The 18,134-nt window shown below is 48.3% G+C and overlaps 2 protein-coding genes across 7 annotated transcripts in view; one reads left to right on the top strand and one right to left on the bottom strand.

The window, feature by feature from the left end:
• Nucleotides 1-541: 541 nt before the first annotated feature.
• On the top strand, nucleotides 542-13,541 carry CCDC167 (coiled-coil domain containing 167). 5 transcript variants are annotated; one of them, XM_040611533.1, is made up of 5 exons: nucleotides 542-595; nucleotides 5,135-5,198; nucleotides 8,024-8,118; nucleotides 10,510-10,562; nucleotides 12,703-13,541. In XM_040611533.1, exons 2-5 carry the CDS (start codon nucleotides 5,145-5,147, stop codon nucleotides 12,804-12,806), a joined length of 306 nt encoding a protein of 101 aa, XP_040467467.1. In that variant the 5' UTR covers nucleotides 542-595; nucleotides 5,135-5,144; the 3' UTR covers nucleotides 12,807-13,541. The 5 variants fall into 5 exon arrangements, with proteins under 5 accessions (XP_040467467.1, XP_040467468.1, XP_040467469.1 ...); XM_040611534.1 differs by lacking the exon at nucleotides 5,135-5,198 and having other exon boundaries at nucleotides 551-595; XM_040611535.1 differs by lacking the exons at nucleotides 542-595; nucleotides 5,135-5,198 and adding an exon at nucleotides 2,755-4,721.
• A 431-nt stretch (nucleotides 13,542-13,972) lies between these two features.
• Nucleotides 13,973-18,134, bottom strand: part of CMTR1 (cap methyltransferase 1) — a 31,720-nt gene continuing 27,558 nt past the window's right edge. For both annotated transcript variants that reach the window (XM_040611529.1, XM_040611530.1), the window contains exon 24: nucleotides 13,973-17,016. In XM_040611529.1, the coding sequence (XP_040467463.1) occupies nucleotides 16,884-17,016 (133 nt within the window). In that variant the 3' untranslated portion in view covers nucleotides 13,973-16,883. The remainder of the gene's footprint in view (nucleotides 17,017-18,134) is intronic.

Genomic DNA, 18,134 nt, shown 5'->3' with positions numbered 1-18,134 from the left:
CTGGAGTGGCCTGAGCAGCGCAGCAGCCCTAAGCGGGGTGGAGCTGGCTCCCCTCGGGGGGAAACCAACCGATCGGTCTGGATTTGGCCTCGGGCCCAGAGGCCATGCCCCGCCAGACACCGCACACCCCTGCCAATACCCCTCCTTGGGAGCAGGGGTCTCTGAGGAGCGGAGAGGCAGGATGAGGCAGGTCCGAGAGCTTCCCGGCCCGCTGGTCCTCCCAAACCATCCCTCACCCGCTGCTGCAGCAGGCAGAGCTGGCTGAGGCAGCACGGGCGCAAAGCGGCAGGCGCTGCTCTCACCGCCGCGGGCCACCCTGCCGCACGCCCCTGTCTGCCTTCGCGCCACGCCGAAACCGGCCCGCTGGGCCGCGGCCACTGCCGCCCCGGGCAGCTCCGCCGCAGGGAGCCGCGCAGCAGCGCCCTCCCCAAGATGGCGGCCGCCCCGCGGCGCAGCCCCCTCCCCAAGATGGCGGCCGCCCCGCGGACGTGGCCGCGCTCGGGCGGTGGCGCAGAGCGGCCCCTGCGCATGCGCGGCTGCGGGCGGGGCGGGGACCATGGGCCGGAGGCGAGAGGGGCTGAGCGTGGCCCGGGAGGTGAGGGGGGCGGCAGCGGCGCGGGGCACGGCCGGGCCGGGCTGGGCTTGGCAGGGCCGAGGCGAGGCGGCTGCCACCGCCACAGCAGCTTTTTCCTGAGAGCGGTGGGTGTCGGGGAGGAGCGGGGCGCTGGGGGCTTGGGGACGCCGCTCCGGCCAGGCTGTGCTGGTGCCGAGCCCGGCCGCCATCTTCATGTGCGATGGCAGCGGGGGCGGCCGAGGCGGGGCAGCCTGTGCCGGCCCGTCCTCTGGCCCAGGCCGTTGCCTGAATGATGGCGTGTGGGGCGCCTGCTCCGGCCGAGCCCTTGAGGCGGGTAGGGGGAGGCAGTGAGTGTGTGCACCAACGGAGCTTTAAATTGGGTATTAGGGAAATTATCCTCGCTGAAAGGGCGCTCAAGCATTGGAGCAGGCTGCCCAGGGAGCACTGCTCGCCATTCCTGGAGGCGTTTAAAAAACACATGGTTGCGGTGATTAGGGACACGGTTTAACTTGGACATGGGCTTAGTAGTGTTAGCTTAGTGGTTGGGCTTGGTGATCTCAAAGGTCTTTTCCAACCTAAATGCCTGTGGAGGGTGCCGCGGCAAGCTCTGGCCCCTGGCTAGCAAACCGTGCGTAGCCTGAGCGGTGTGTGCCGCGGTGGAAGTCAGCAGTGTGCTGGGCGCAGGCTGCCGCTTTTGAGGAGCCCAGCAGTAAACCAGCGCACGGCATGCCTATAAATCACGGCAAGGAGAAGGAGAAAAGGCTGGCTTTTAAGAGTATGTCTTCCTTTTAAATCTGGCTTTTTTCTGTTTTGCTTGTTTTGCAATCTCCCGAGTGGCAGGAGGGCAGCCAGTAAGCTTTGTTTAAGCTTTGTATTTGTATTAACAAACCGAGGCATGTTAGTTAAGGACTCTCTGAAGCCTCCTTCATCCTGGCGAGGAGCAGCGCTATCTGGACTGACTTGGAGGAGGCAGCGGAGAGCCCATAGTTCCCATCTGTGGGTTGTGGCTACTTTGGGGAAAGCAACAGCCTGAACCTTCCTGACGAATGGCTGAAAGGGAGCAGAACTGATTCAGTGAGTCTCACTGGTCACCTCGCTGTCCTGAAGTTTTTTAGATGAGCACGTGCTCAACAGACCAAGATAGTCAGGGTCGTAAAGGCCAGGGAAAGGGCTTGGGGCTTGCCATATATGCTTCATCAGCCGCTAATGTAAAAGTGAGCATCCTACTTGTCATACGAATGGGAGTTTTTATAGTAGTTCTCTGGTCTATTTCATCTAGTTAGGCTTTTGTTAGAGAAACAGACATTTCTGGGCACTCTTACCCAAATTATAACCACCAGAGGGGAGCGTGCTGACTGTCCAAGCTTCTGTTCAGTAAGCCTAGCAGGGAGAATTGGAATAATGAAATTTTTGTGGTGGTTATTTGAGATGTGACAGACAAGGAGAGTTGAGAAGGGAGCGCCTGCCTTACAAAAAGAGAGGTGTTGAAAAGGGTGAGCCTGTCAGGGACCTGCTGATCACAGAATGAAAAGGAACTGATTTTAGCTGCCACAGAAAATTCTTGCACAGTGTTTGGGGACTTCTGGTAGCTTTAGATTTTTATGTTTTTTTAGACATTGTCATGATAGAAGATACTTCTTTTGAAAGGCTTGTAGAATACACTTCTTTGGTGTGTTACAGGTGAAAACTTAAACTCGGTGCAAAGATACTACTAAAAGATAAAATCTACCCCCCCCTTGCAGTGATGAGAAAGGTGCTGAATAGAAGTTAAGGAGGAAGAAAACAAAATCCCTTTAAGCCAGAGGAAGAGAGGATTGCATTGCAGGTGTCAGAAGGTGTGATAGCCGAGATAGTGATTTTATAATTTAAATTTTTTTTCAGTTCAGTATTACCTTCTGAGCTGTTATGATTGTAAAGAAAACTTTCCAAATGAGTCCTAATATGATATGATGCATGGCTAGCTTCGAAAGGCCTAATCTAGGCAGAGTCATGCTTGTTAAACTGAAGTCATGATGCTAAATGAATGCAATTTTCTATATAGACACTTATCTGATAAGTTTGCATTTACAAATTGCAGGTGTAATTGATATGACCTGGTTTAAACTGATATAAATGTTCCGCCATAATGTTGTGGTAGTTTAAACTCATGCCACTTCTCCTTTTATATAGCTCTGTAGTCTTTCAACAGGCAGTCCTATTGACAGTGCTGAGCTGCACAGAAATTTCTTGAGGAAACTTGTCAGGAAAATGAAACTGGGAAGACTGGTCTGTTTTGTAGCAAAACAGTGAAAGTGGAATGAGCTTGAGAGAGTGACAAGGATAATCAAAGGTGTGGAAAACTTGTGTGCAAGAAACAACTAAGCGCAGCAGGTCCTTTCAGGTTTGAAAACATGACTGCAAGGGGACCTGAGACACATCTGTATCATCTGCATGCTATTTGTAACTTTAAACAAAGAATGAACGTTCACTGTCAATACAAAATCAGGGCTATCAAATGAAACTAGCAGCGAGCAAGCTCAGAACAGGAGGAGTTGGTTCTTCCTGTAACCTGTGGCTGTGCTGTTAAACTGCTTGCCAGATGATAGTGTAGCCCTTAAAAATCTACCTGTGGTTCAGACAATAACTGAAAAAAAATCATGGAAGCAAAAACGTGGGGCTATTAAATGCACAGAGAACACCCTGCACTCACACAGTACCTGAGCTGCAAAATGTCGAGTGTGTGTTTGGAGAAAGTATTGTTACGTGTAGTGCTGCTTCTGGCAAGGCAGTGGCTGGTAAGTGTCAATGCAAGAGCATAAAGAATAGGGAAAAGGCCAGTGTAGTCTTTACTCAGTAAAGTTGTTCTTCCAGGATTTTTCAAAAAGCTGTGGGTTGTGCCGTGTGGTCACATCTGTGTGCAATCCTGCAAAGCTGCTGGTCTGAGCAGAGGCAGGGTGGGCTGACTAACTGGATAGTCTCTGCAAGGCTGAAGGTGGAGATGCAGGTAGGATCCAGCCCTTTCTTTTTCAGCAACACAGGGAGCTGATCTGCAAGATTTGTCTTAGACTTTGCTGGTGGATAGTCCTTTATTATATAGTAGCTTGCCTGGTAAATATTTCCAATCATGCTGTGGGCACAGCATCTGTGAAATGATTTGCCAGCATGCAAAATGATTCCAAGAGCGTGGTGAAAATGGAATTGTGACCGTGAACGGCAAGTTAGCATTTGAATTTAAACAGAATTCATCTCTGCTGGCCTAATTTTAATAATCCAGCCAAATTTGTGGATGCAGGAACCACTAATTCTTCTGTGAAAAGAATGGCTCAAGTGGGCTGGCAGGTGACAAGGCATGAGAAGACTGCTTGGGGAAGGGTGTTTTTTTTCTTTGCCCCCATCTCTTCACTTGGCTTTGATCTGTTTTATGAGGGTCAGAAGACAAAAACCTCATTACCTAATGCTGTTGGATGTTAATGTATGTGTGATATGGCTCTTTGCCAGTATCTTAATTAGGGAATTCATAAAAGCGGGGGGTGGATGCCAGTTCTTGAAAAGCGCTTTTAGCCTTTCTGCTGGAAAGAAAGCTTTTATTAATTCATTACAAAATGTATTAAAAGGGATCCAGCTCAACTCTGTAAGCAAAGCTGCTTCTTTTTCTCTTCTGTCTTTGTCTTTGCCTTTATGTGAACCGTTTTGGGCTCCCTGCCCAAGATGGTCCCAACAAATGAGATTTGTAATAAGCATGTAAGTCAGTTTGGATTGAAATCTGCTCCAGGTCTCTCTGGTTTAAAAAGGTCTCCAGATTGCAAGCGAGTGTTGCCAGAATTCAATAAAAATGGCTGAGTGCCTTGTCATACCTTCTGGAGCAAGGGAGGCATCTGGTCTTAGATCCCTGTGTGTATCCAAAGCTGCTGGGGCTTGACTTTCTGGAGTGGCTCTTGAAGAGCAAAAGGGCAGCATTGTGTACCTCGAGCCACTGCCTGGATGAGACCTACCTGTTTTGCTTGCCCCTCTTGACTGACACTGCTTAAAGATGTTGCTGTGAGTGAAGTCCTGTGTCCCTGATACAGCGTGTGAACTTGAGGAGTTGTCACGTGAGCTTTCTGCATGCTGTGCTTCAGCTCTGTCCCAGAGGACCCTCCTCATGGAAGGGAGAGCCAGCAGGAGCAAGGTTTGTCTTTGCAATTCATAAGCCACTGTGCAGAGATTGCCGCTAAAAAGACAGGCCAGTGTGGGGTGCAGTGATGGTTCAGCTAAGTGAGCTTGACTCTTTGGTGTTGTGCGGGCTTCTAGTAGGCCAAGGTACATACCCCAAGTAACCTTCTCACATGTTAGTGGGAGGGAAAGCTTTCCATCCACAACAAGCTCAGGTGTGTACCTGCTTCTAGGATTGCTGTCTTGGAGAGCTGCTACAGGGAATTATGTCAGAGCTCTACAGGTTTTCTTGTGCTACAGCTCTACAGGCTCTGACTCCCCCTGGGAGTTTCCTTAGCAGCACAGAGTAATCAGTAATTCCCAGACATCACTCTGATGACTCCCTGTGCTTATTCTCTGTTTCTGCCCTGCCTTTCCCCTGCACTGAAGAGTTACTTGGATGGCTGAGCTGCTGAGGGATTCCAAGCTTACAGGAACAGATCCCAAATTCCAGGTGAGGCAACGGTACTGATGTATCAAGGTAGTGCTCTGCCCATAGTTTGGGTTGGTGTCTGAGGTTCCTTGTGTAAATGAACTACTACCTCCAGGAGGCAGATAGTATTGTCCTAATTTGTAGGTAGGGAAACTGAGGCACAGTGAATGGATAACATCCAGGAATCCTGACTCGTCCTTCCTTAAAACCCTAATGCCCCAGACTACCCTGAAGAAAAGAAACAGTGAGATTCTGGAGGAAAAAAAAATTTTGTTCATTCAGCAATCTGTTCCTCCTTCCTTGCTTTTTTTTCATTATTTTTTGTCCCTTGTGCAGCTCAGCAAAGCTGATGGTGCAGTTCTAGGGCATGTGGTTTATTAGCAAATTACTACTCTCCAGCAGGGGACCCAAACTTTGGTTTTGATGTAAGAGCAGTAAAACCAGTTGAAACTTTTAAAGTATTATGTGGAATCTGGAGAATTTTAGTCAGCAGAAAGTGAAAGCATTGGCAGAGTTGGGCAGAATGCCTCTTGTTGTATCTCATAAAATGATGGAAGTATGGGCAGAGAATGTACGAGCGAGAGCAACTGCAAACTGAGCAGGAGGAGCGGTTCTGGAGGAGGGGATAGGAAGTGCAATGACATGGAAAATTCAGTGGTGGGGTTGGCAGCTGACTAACCAAAGCTCTCATTAAATTGTATTATTTAATGTGATTTTCAAACTTGTTTCCAGAGAAGGCGTGGTGCACTGCAATAGATTTACTGGCTAAGGAGGAGCCAGGTAACACATGATGAAGTACCTCTTGCTGTGTGTGTATGTGAGGGTTTTCAACAGATAAGAGAGCTGAGAAGACAGTCATTTGCAAATGGTAGGAACTAGTAACGGAGATGGTCATTCTTAAATTGGACTGGACGGACACCCCACCTCCACTCTGCTGTACCCTGCCATTAAATTAATTTGCTGGTCAGAACTAACTTGGGGGAAGCCCTTGCTTGGCTGTGAAGCAGACTGAGGCAGTACATCTCGCTGTCTGAGCTGTAGTGGATGACAGATAGTAATGAGCAGCTGGAGTTAACCTTCTTAACTGGCACAGCTGGATATGGAGGAGGACAATTATCTTTGCCCTAACTGAATGCATTTTTAGTTAACATGCTTCAAAAATGTCTGTGTCCCCATCCAGGCAAACCCAGGCATTGTCAGACACAGAAGCACCATTCCCTGTGCTCTGAGATCAGGTGATAGATACGCCTTGGTGCTCCCCTTGGGCTCAGGGGAAGCTGTTCATGTTCCTCTGGGAACTCTGGCATCTCAACAGCCCTGGCAGAGCTGCCTAGTAACAAGGGACTTTGAAATTGCTGTCTGGTAAGATGCAAAGATTTATTTTAGCCTTGTTTTATGTGGCCCTCTCCCCAGCTCGGCTGTGCTCCTGGCACAGTTTAGCTAGCTGGCTAAACTCCTTGTTGCAGTCCGCTTTGTTCTCCCCTTTGCATCAAGCCTTTTCTCCTATCCTGCCTATTTATAACGCTTGCCTGCCTTTCCAGAGCAGAAAGTGTGAGACTGCTAATGAGCTTAGGATGGAGCTGATCCCCAAAGCAGCAATAATTAGGAATCACTACCTTTGATTTTGTTTCCCATATCAGTGTTTATGGGAGTGTTTGTGCTCTGGGCCACCTCTGAAGCTGATGTCCAGGCAGCTGGTGTCTCATTCCACCTCAGTACTTCACTAGGGACTGTGCTGCCTCTTAGTTTCTGGTGTGTGAAGGATCCTACCACTGAGAGGCCATGCTGTCAGCCATCTGGCTGGCCTTGGCCTTGCTTGGGGAACTAGACACAGCAAGAATGTTGCACTAAATAGCTAAAAAAGAGGTCATTGACACCTCAGGGCACCATGGCCGTTTTCTTTCAGGCTCGGGTGTTGTGTTCATATTATCTAATTAGTTCCACTGTTTCCCTGCTGGAAGCAAGCCTGAAAGACAAAGTTTTCCTAAAGATGTCTACGTTCTGGTTGCCAGGCTGAAAAGAGAAATGATTCCCAGGAGAAGTGTTGTCCATGGTAGGATCCCCTCCTGTGCAATCCATCCGCACACAAGTAGATCAACTCTCTTGTACTTGCCCACAGTTACAAGAAGACACGGCGGGAGGAGGGTGCCTGTTAGGAAATCTGATGAGGACACACAGGGAGGTGACCAGTGTTTTTCTCCATGGGAACAGGTTGGTGCCAAAACTTGGTGCAGGCCAAAGGTGTGGAGGCAGTGGTGAATGCTCTCCTGTGCAGACTGCTGCTGCTGTTGTAGATATAGTTGGGTAAAAGACACACGGTGTAGATATCGGCGTTTCCCCTTTGTCCCTTCACCCAACCAGGCAGCTGAGGGTGCTTTGTAGTCACGTTCTATGAAATTCTGCATTTGTTCACAGCACTAAATCAAGACCTTGTCATTCAGGCTTTGATGAAGGCCGGTCTCTCTCATTTTATCCTCTTTTAATTGCATAAAGATGCCTTAGATCACATCTTCGCTTGTGGAGCCACATGCACAGAAAGTAGACAGGCTGGAACAGGATCGGATCTTAGCTGAAAGGTGTCGGTCAGCCACGGAGGTGGGAGTGTTAGAGCTGGCTTGGCTGTGCCTGGGATTGCAATGTCACGGTTGCCTAGGGTATAATACAGGCTGATCTGGGAGGTGATGGGTGCTCTGTGGTGTGATCTCTACACAGAGCTGGGCCTGTTCCTCCCTTGACTTAGGGAGGAAGGAGGTGGAGTAGCTGAGCTGCCACCCTCCCATCTGAGTGGGGATGGATCCATGTTAGCTGGGAGAGGAAATAACAGTGACTGGTGTGGTGATTTTCAGATTGATGGACTGGAGGAGAAGCTGGCACGTTGCAGACGGAGCATGGAGGAGATGGATCTTAAACTCCGCAGGGAGAAGCTCAGCCCTGAAGGAAGGTATTGACCACCCCCTTTCACATCTGTCAGCATGCACTTCAGCTAGCTGTCCTCCTGCTGTAGTACTGAGCAAGGGCTCCTGAAGGGATGGGAGTGTGTAGTTCCCCCTGACAGAGACTCTCTTCCCCCAGCTTGGGCCTCACTTGCGGAACTTGCTAGGGTGAGAAGTTCAGTGACATGTGGGGAGAACTTTATCTTAACCACCAGCCTTGCTCCAGCCTGCACCATAGCCAGCCAGGCAGTGCCCAAAACTCGCCAGTTCATTTGCAGAACAAGCTCCTGGCCTGCTAGGAAACAGCTCTGTGAGTCTGGCAAATATTCACTACACGCTGCTAGTCAAGCCTTGCTGAAGCTGCCCGAGTTCAGTCAGGGGAAATACGCAGCAAGTACTGCTGAGAGCCAGACCAGGCTGGGATACAATTGCAAAAGGAGCTGAGGGAAATTACTCTGTCTGTGCCTGTATTGCAAATGTGTCTCAATGTAGGATGCAGTGACACTGGCTTTCCTTGAGAAAGGGAAGAGGGACAATTCCCCTGAAATCTGTCACTCATGTAAAGAGGCAACTGTAGCTTCTAGAGCTGGGACTCTAGCAAAGACCTTGGATTCTGTAGCAGACACAGACAGAACCTGCTATTTCTGTAGAGTGTGAAGCAAGCGATCCTAGATCTCCCCACTTGAGGACATTCTTCCAGTCACCAGTATCCTACTATCTGTTCCTAGCAAAAAAGGCTGGGAAGCTGCATCATAGGCCCAGGGAGCAGTCTTGTTGGTCCTGGTGTCTGCTCTACAGTGCTGTCCTACAGAACCCAGTTAGAAATAATCCTAGCAGTGGTGACATCACACCTTGATACTTACCAGCTTCAGTTTAACTTCTTTGTTCCTCTTTCCCACTCCCCCTCTCTCTCCCTTCCCTGGGGTTCTGTATCCCCATCCATATTTGAACAGGGTCCTGTCTCCTTCTGTCCCTCATCTCTCTAGCTCCTCATCTCAACAGTCCTTTTTTTTTAGGCCTAAATTCTTATGTTTACTGTCTGTATTCTTTATCTGGTACTTAACATGGCCAACAACCAAACCTACAGCTGTGGTAACTTGACAAGATGGTATATATCTGTATGATTTCTCTCTGAAATATAGGGCCTAGTGCAGAGAATTAGGAATTTGCATTCCTGGGTCCTTTTCTGAATTTTACAGCTTGTGTGGAGATGGAAACAGAAATTGTTGTCCTAATCCAAACCATTTGAGAAACCCTGGAGGAAGGTTGCACGATCAAAATTATTGATTCACTGAGTAGTACACAAAGGAGGGCTCTGCTTTTGCTGTTCTGAAGTTCAGTTGTCATGGTTTCTTCATGTCTCATTCTTAAAGCTGCTTCCCTCAACTCTCTTCACAAGGCAAGTTTCGAAGTAGCAGCTCAGTCGTGCTGGTAAATCTGTCTTCTCACTTCCTCCTGGCTGCACTCCACATTGCCTTTCCCCAGTTGCCTTTAAGAGCCCTTTCCTCCCCTGACATAGCTTGCTTTCTTGCCATCCCTTACTTAACTAGCTGTACACATAGATTTGGATCTCTTTCCTCCTGCACGTTCTTGCTGTGCCCCAAGGGGAACAACAAACTGTTACACTTAGTGTCTTCGCTGTCTGTTCTGAACCATGAGATCATTTGTTAGTGAATGTTTGTTTAGATGTGCACAGCCTGAAAGGAGTGACCACATCCTCACTGGGTAATGGAAACACTGCAGCTTTCAGGCAGTTTGTTTTGTGTTTATATTTTAAACAGTGTATTAATTAATCATCCTGTGCAGCTTAAGACAAGGCCTGAGTTGGCCTGACTTGCTCTTTACTGTTACTATCCCGAGTCTTCAGTCTAATAACAGGTTGTTTAACTGGTGGTGTTACTGGGCTTGGATTCAGCTTGCTTCCCTGAGTTGTGTAAATTGGATACATCTGACAGGGGAATCCCAGTTTCAATGGGTGAGAAGAATTAGCATTCCAGCACTAAGCCAGGTGTGCTGGAAGGGCAGGGTCCTGCGGGGAACATGCAGGGACCCTGTCCCATCCTGTAGCTGTAGCAGAATTTCCTACCCCACCTGGGGGAACAAAGCAGGGGGCTCTCTGACACACAGACACATTCTAGCCTGCTTGTATACACTAATGTTGCTCTGAAAGGAGAGATATGAAGCAGTTTGGGGGATGGAAAAAATAATCTAAAACTGCTGCATCTTTTCTCTTGCACAGCTGGGGGGGTTCTAAACTGTCACCTTTCCACAGCAAAGGGTGAGGGGTTCATTCTATGAACAGATATCCCTGGCAGTGGGACAGTCTCTTTTCCATCATATAAGCAAAGAAATAGGCTGTGTTGTGCCTCACAGGTAACGAACTCCTCTTCTCATTACAGAAAGTCACTGGAGAGAGAGAGAAACTTACTAATGACCAAAGCTGACAACTATGGTAAGAGCTTCATTAAAAATGGTCCCTCTGGGCTAGATGGGATCAGTACTGCAGCTTAACTTCGTCTTCAAGCCTCCGCCACCTCTGACTTCTGCCTTTGAATTTGGGTTCAACCAAAGGGAGCTAGACTGAGGGAAATCTAGTCAGCATATTAGGAGTCTGAATCTTCCTGCTTGAGCTGTGCTATCACAGGGGAAAAATAACCATCAGCTAATGAGGGAGGAAAGATGTCCCTTTCACATACCCAAAATTATCAGTCTTTAGATAGTCTTAGCCAACAGATTGACTTGAGTGGCTTTTAACGTCCTCCCCCCCTCCTTTTCTTTTTTTTTTCTTCTTTTCTAATAGTACTTGCCAGCTTGCTTAGCAAGCTTCTATCTGGAGTGTAGCAAAGTACACCTTCCTTAGGGAAGGTTCTCACTGCATCAGTTTCTGGGGCTGTTCAGCACCTGAGCATAGGGATTCACACTGTGCTACCTACAATTCCAGAGAGTCAGGATCTTTACTTGCTGCAAGTCCTGCTGCAGGCAGTTAAAATGAGAGTCCCTCTGAGCTACCACACGTTTGACGGCACTTCTGTTCCACTCGGGATGCTGATTTGCATGTCTTCAGGCTCCTGGCATTGATCAGTATGGTTAACTGCTTGACAGTGCTCTGCAGCAGTTCAAGCTCCAGAGCTCACACAAAGGAAGAAGTCTTCTTTTAGGCCTGGAGAGTTGAAAGCTGGGGTACAGCCAGCAAATTTGTAATTTTATCTCGTGTTAAAAGATTGTTTCCAGAAGACTAACAATTACTTTAAACAGATTCAGAGCTGTTCCCTAAGGGCCTACCCCTAGAGATGGCATGTTGCTGCCACCCTTTTACCAGCAATCAGCCATCAACAGAGCCATCTGACAGGCTGCTCGGATAGTAGCAACAGCCTCACCTAAGGGTGGTGGCTGCTTCTCCTGGAATGGAACCGACAGTGCACGTGCATAGCCTTTTTAGATCACTGCTGTGACCTCTGATTAAATGCGTGCTTAGTGCAGCTGACACACTTGAGGCAGTGACCTGCACTTGCTGACAATGGTGTTGCTCCATCAGTTTAAGCTGGCACTGCAGTGTTTGGGGGTTATGTGGCCTCCTGTCCCTACCACATCTTCTGTGGCTTTGCAGATTCAAGGGGTTTGCTCCATGGCTCATGACAATCCTCGTATTACATGAAGAGTGGAGGCAGAAAGGACAGTTAAAAGTCTCTTGATACCAGCACCAGGGCATTCCCGCTGGAGGCTGCTAGTGCAAACCGTAGAGGCAAGTAACCCATGCAGTCACTGCAGTTGAACTCCAAACACAAGAGCAGTCTGGCTCTGGAGGCAGCCTGCGCCCCGCCTTGCCCTGCAGAATAATTCTTGTGGTCTGGCCAGGCAGCGTGTAGTGCTGTAGGCCTCGCTTCTTGCCTGTCCTGTGGAAAAAAACTAGTGAGAACAGGGTTCTCATCTTTGGTAAAGAGAATACAACAGAAATGGAGATCAGTAGGACATCATACTTCTAGTAGCAACTTTGTTCCTCTCTCTGCATGTTTTTCCTTGTTTCTTCTTTTGTACACTAGGTCCAGGGAAAGTGACCCATCTCTAAAAAGCTGCAGGCCCCAACAGAATGAGTGTCTAAGCTCAGGCTTGTTCCATACTCATCCTTCTGGGACACAAGGAAACCCAGATTCTGCAATGCTCAAAGGTGTCCATAGTTGCATTTAAGAACATTTAAGCACTAGGAAAAGATACCAGGCTGTTAAGTCTAGAAGGCAGTAGAAATTGCTGTCTACCCTCCCTCTTCTTAATTCTCTTGGGGAACAAGCAATTATTCTAATGACCCATTCTGTCCTCAGTAGGGTCCCAGAACAAGGTCGTTTGCAAAGAGGAACTGGTCTGAATATTGAAGTATGCTCAAGCACCTACCGCGATTGACAGGGTGAGGGTTAGCAAATGAAAGGGTTCCTGCTAGTTTACTTCCTGTTCAGCACATCTTCTAATTGGCAGCTTTGCATACTGATCCCAAAAGAGCTGCCCATGGCTGAGGTAGCGTTGCGCTTTTAAGACAGTTTTGAAAGATGTAGCTGCAACACAAAGAACACTCACAGGCAAGGCTTTTCTTTGTTTCCCAGAGAAAGAACTGAGTGTGCTTCATAAGGAAAATCGCAAGAATGCTGCCCTTACGGTGGCCGTGGCGTTGCTGATTGCTCTTATTTACTCCTGCTGGACAATGTGATTGCACTCAAGAATTCTCCCTGCTGACCAAACGACTCTCCTGCATGGAGCTTTTCCTCCTCTCACCACTGTGCCTCCCCCAGGGGTGAGGATCTGCATTTCAAATGGCTGTTCTTGTTTATCCTCTCCAAGCCTCAGCGTAGGAAGCTGTTCCTCTGAGAACGGAGGGGGACAAGAGACAAACCAGAAATCAAAGCACTCTTGCTGTTGGAAATCGAGCTCAGGGTGGTGCTGTCTTACCCAAAATACAGTGAAGACTGTCCAGCCCGATGCAGGAAGGCATCTCCCTTTTGGAGAGGACCTCTGTGGTTGCAGATGAGTGCCCTCTGCCCAGCCCAGTCGGAATACATGCCACCCGGGCTCCTGTGACTCAGCCATAAGCTGAAAGAGACACCACGCTCTTTGAATCAAAGGGTAACTTGGGTATTGTGACCTGAAGACACCATGTGTTGCCAGAGCTGAGCTAAACAAAGATGTTTCCTCCTCCACACCGACTTACAGGACCAAAGGAATCCTACTGCCACAAAAACAGGTAGGCATCTCTCTCTCCACAAAGCAGGTAGCAGCCAACTTGAGATGTGGGTGCTTGGGCTTTGAGAAGATCTACCAGTGCATCAGAGTTTGGCAGCCGTTTTGTGCCTCTGAGAATCAACACTTGCAGAAGAGAATTTACTACCAACTCCCAGGGGTGGAAGTGCCTCTGCACGGCTTTAAATAAAATAATTTGACCTTTTAACTTCCCGTTTTTCTTTTTTCCCTGTTCTGCAGCATGCCTCTCAGCCACTATAGTCTCGTCCTACCATCTCCCCCCCGCACATGTTGTACTACAGTAAGCCTAGGCTGGGTTAAGCACTTAACATCCCTGGTCAGAGAGGTTTCAACCGTGGGTTATTGGTCTGCTGTGGCCTGGAACCTACTTTAGTATTTGCTTCCTTTGAGTGGAAAAGCAGCCTAGCACACTGCGGAGCAGTGCTGGAGACCGTCCCCATAGTACTATCTCATTCTGATGCAGTGACATACACCAAGTAGCCCTTAGTGTGCTCCCAGGAAAGCCTTTAAAAGGGGACTGCCTTGAAAATTTAGCTGTGCAAGGCATTTTTCCATCTTCACACTAATCCACACAGCTGGCCAGAAGTTTTGGGGAGGTGAAGTAAACAAGCACTGTTGTGAACTAAAGGGGCTGTATTGGTAATAAAGACAATGAAAGCAGAGATGTCAACGCAAAATGATACACAGCCTAATAACAATACATTGTGCAATTAATGTACATAAACATTCCCTTCAGCAAGACCTTTCTCACCCCCCCTTCCCCACATAATCCCTCTATATTTACCCTGCAACACAGAAGCAAGTAGCGTGGTGGCTCATGCTTGCCTTCTTGAAGGGGGAATCCAGGTTCAGTGCATCAAAAATAAAATTAAAAAACAAATTAATATCAGGAGGAGCTGGAGGCAACTAGGTCAACAGAACATATCTGTCCGTAAAAGCTAGCCTGCAGGCTAACAGCCAGGCTTTTTTGTACCCTCAGAGGCCTGTACTCTAGACCCTAATGTATTCCTAGTCACCCTTCTGTCTGCCAGCCTGCAGGAGACCATGGCCCCGAGTGGAGGACAACACTTAGCAAAGGATCCTGGCAAAGGGAGCAGCATGCTTTGCTGGCATTGGAATAGCTGTATGGTAGTCCGAAGAAGCACCAGAACTCAAATTACTGGTAGGTTTAAAAAGCCAACTGCACACAGGCCTGGAAACCACACAGTTGGAGGGTCTTCATTGCCCAGTGGGAGGGATTGCGCCTCATCCGTTACAAAAGTGCCTTTACCAAGACAAAACTGCCAGTGACAGGCCTGTTCTTCGGGGAAGGAAGGGCCATCCTTTCTTTCGTTCATTTTACCAATGCTTGAGAGCAGAGAGGGGTCTGCAGGTGAGCAAGAGGATGCACTAACAGCACGCCGTCTCTAAGCTGCTTTTGCAGACCTCTGGGAGCTAACGGTCACCAACGTGGAAAAAGCAGCTTTGACCCACTTCACTTTTAGCCAGAGCTTGAGAAGAAACAACAGCTCCCCTGCACTATATGCAGGGCGATCTATTCGTAAGCTAACCTCCCATCCACTCCCAAGCTTTGCCTCCTCCAGTTTCCATTAACCTACAGATCGTGCCAACTTCTGTGCTGCTCCTTTAGCCAGGGTTGTGTTCCACAGTGATCAAGCCTGCATGTAACTTTCTCTGGTGCAAGGAGCTGCAGCTGTTAAGTTCATTTATACCAAACTGTAGAGAATTAATACATGGTTATATGGAGACAATTTGCTTGTGAAGACATGGAAGTGCTCCAAGCTCAGAGAGCAGAGCCTGTTTGTAGGATGATACTCAGCTGCGTGCTGAGAGTGACCACTAAACCTATGCATGATGCTGGGCCTTAGAGGGCAGAGGTGGGACTTCAACAACATGCCATCCTTGTTTTTAATTCTTTGGGTAGGCCATACAGCACCCATGCAGCTGTATACCTACAAGTCAAAATTCCCATGTCTTGCTACATAAAGCTTGTTCAAATCATACATATGGGTGTGGAGAGAATTAAACAAGAATCTGCACAATGGCTATAGATTCTAGCAGAACTATAGCTTTCTTTAAGGCACAGTTCAGACAACCCCTAAATCACTTTCCTCCCTACTACCAGCCTGTGTTTAAAAACAAGCCAAGAACAAAACGTAACAAATGGGGCGATTTTGCTGCTTGGCCAAAAGCTGTCAACTGTGTGTGTGATCTTCTGATTTATGTGGAAGACCTGGCAAGAGTGCCATGGAAGCCAGAAGTGAAGGTAAAACATGCAACAGAAGACAACTTTGAGCCCAGCACAGAAGTGCATGGAGAAGTCTGCTGACACACAAACACCATGCTAAGAGTTTCACAGCTCTGCACCTTCACCCCAGATGCAGTTCCAGGGCCAAATGAAACATGGAGGGTTTTAAAGCCCACTCTGACATGTAAAAAGTTTCCAGTGGGCAATCAGGGGGCAGGATTTCTTCTGATTAACCAACATGGTCAAAGTCAAGATCTCTTTTCACTAAAGCCCTGATGTGTTGGGTTTTGGTTGGGTTTTTGGGTTTTGTTGTGTTTTTTTTTAAGTCAGACATTCCCATCATTCCTCCAAAGATATCCAGCATCCCAGCCTTCCTGTGTCTTTCCCTCCCACATCCACTTTCCTTTCAGAAGATTTGGGTAATAGTTTCGAGTACCAAGAACCAAAGCACCTTGGTCTCAGACGCATCATGAGGCATAGACATGTTCACAAATTAACCTCAGGCTTCCAGCTCAGGGTCTGTCACTGACCTGGAGAGCGGAAATCCTTGTCACAGCAGCTTCTAGAAGTCCGAGACAAAGCCCTGGTACTGAGCATATCAACTCTGTACCAGGAACTCTACTCATCACCTGGGTTGGCCTTTATCCAACAGGGTACCATCACATAGGAACTACCAGGCCAGCCAAGTGCCTTGATAAGCCGAGGTGTTGAAGACACCAACAAGAATACATACTTGCATCCCAAAGCTAGTATTCCTCAATGAGCTAACACCCTCCACTGGGTAGTGTAGGCCTTTGACAAGGCCAAGGAGACAGACAGCTGCCAGGAACGATGCAGGGCCACTTCAGTGTGCTGTTGCCCAGCTCTGCCACCAAGACATCTCTGCTCCTTCCCCCATGGCCAAGGAAGCACAAGCCTGGAGAATTCTGGCAAACACAGAGCTCCACAAACCTCGCTGAATGTTTGAACAGGAGCAAAGAAAGCTGCCAGCCCCTTGGCCTCATGCATGCAGTAGGTCAGGACAAAAGGGCATTAGGCTTTGGCTCCGGGAGTCACCATGGGTACTCCAGCAGCAGGTGCCACCTGGGCTGTACTCTTATATACACTGCCAGGGTAGAGCCTTGTCCTTTGCCTTCTGCATACCACCCCCTGGTTCAATCACCTCCAGGAAATTGGCTCTGGAGAAGACCAGGGTAGAAGTTGCGGTGCCTCCCCAGTCTTATCAGTCCCTGAAGAATCCAAGCTGGGCTCAGCCCTGCTGCACCCCTCCAGAGAGCAGGGTTAGGGGTAGTACGATTGGATGAAAGACAGGACATCCTCCTTTGATAGCTTCTCTGGATCTTGCCTTTTCTGAGAGTCGTGTACTTTGACACCTTCCCCCCACTTCCAGAAGAGGCGGCTGTAATGGCAGACGCTGCGGGCAGAGAGGAGAGCAAGATTAGTTTGGCAGGGGAGGGGAAGGAAAACGCTGTCATCCTAGCCACAAAATGCACTACAGAGTCAGCTGCCCTCGCAGTGGGAGTTACACAGAGATATACTGAGGTGTGCCATAGAGGAAGGAGAGAAAAAAAGAAAAGACCAACTAGTGCATTCATTCACCTTACAAACCCTACAGCCCTTAAGGTATAGCAACTTCCAAGCCTAAGAGATTTCCATGGAAACAAACTCGTGAATTCTAGTTCCACTCAAGATTCAGTTCAGTATTTGCTGGAAGGAGACAGGTCATTAGGGAAAAACCCACCTCCCCCCAAGTTCCTGAGAGGATGAAACTGTCATTGCAGGCAATGGAAATGGCCTTAATGAAGAATTTAAAAAGTCTGCCAGCAGCAGCAATCTAATCACTCGCCACAAACCTACTAGAATCAGTAATAGCTGTCCTATGGAGCTTTGCAAACGAACAGCACTTCACGCTGCACAAAAGCAGCTAGGATCATCCCCTCTTTCCCCTCACGTGAAATAACCAACCTCAACTTGGCTGCTCAGAGTTCCGGTCCTACAACGCCATCTCTCATCCATCAAGCACAGCCCTCCCTCACTGCATCAACATAGGCCCAGCCATAATGAAAACAGAGCTGCTAATTACTGCCGACACAGCAGCCTTTAGTTTTGTACAATTACTGACACTTAATATTCATAGCTTATTTAGTGCTACTCTTCTAACAAAGCAGTACTAGCACAGCGACAAGAGCACATGTCAACGGCTAATTACAGGCACATTAGTACTCACTAACCACAACACATCCCTTCTGGAGTCCCACACAAGTGCTCCCTCCACCTCCTCAGCCATTCAGGCAGTTTCACGCTGGCCTGCTTCAGAGTGCACAGGCAGAACTAACCTCATCCTGACACACAGGGGGGGAGAAGCATAATGTGCATCTGCTTTTTAAGCCTGTTCTTCCATTTAGCTGGTTAAGGAAAGTTTAAGGATTCAAGAGCACTGCTGTAAGGTAGGTAAAGAGTTCAAAGTGAGACAAACAGGAGCCCTGTTTCATATCAAGCCCTGGCTCAAAGGCACAGTCCTGGGTAGTGGTG

Source organism: Falco naumanni, chromosome 12, assembly GCF_017639655.2.
Source record: "Falco naumanni isolate bFalNau1 chromosome 12, bFalNau1.pat, whole genome shotgun sequence".
Lineage (NCBI taxonomy): Eukaryota > Metazoa > Chordata > Aves > Falconiformes > Falconidae > Falco > Falco naumanni.
The sequence above is the reverse complement of the archived record's forward strand: the minus strand, read 5'-3'. Positions and strand labels throughout refer to the sequence as shown.

What these genes read in the sequence shown, in the direction of transcription:
- CCDC167 (XM_040611531.1), top strand. Translation starts at nt 7,203, where the DNA reads ATGATTCCCAGGAGAAGTGTTGTCCATGGTAGGATCCCCTCCTGTGCA. An exon ending in GTTTTTCTCCATGGGAACAG is followed by an intron (nt 7,389 to 8,023) that starts GTTGGTGCCAAA and finishes GGTGATTTTCAG; the next exon opens with ATTGATGGACTGGAGGAGAA. An exon ending in GACCAAAGCTGACAACTATG is followed by an intron (nt 10,563 to 12,702) that starts GTAAGAGCTTCA and finishes TTTGTTTCCCAG; the next exon opens with AGAAAGAACTGAGTGTGCTT.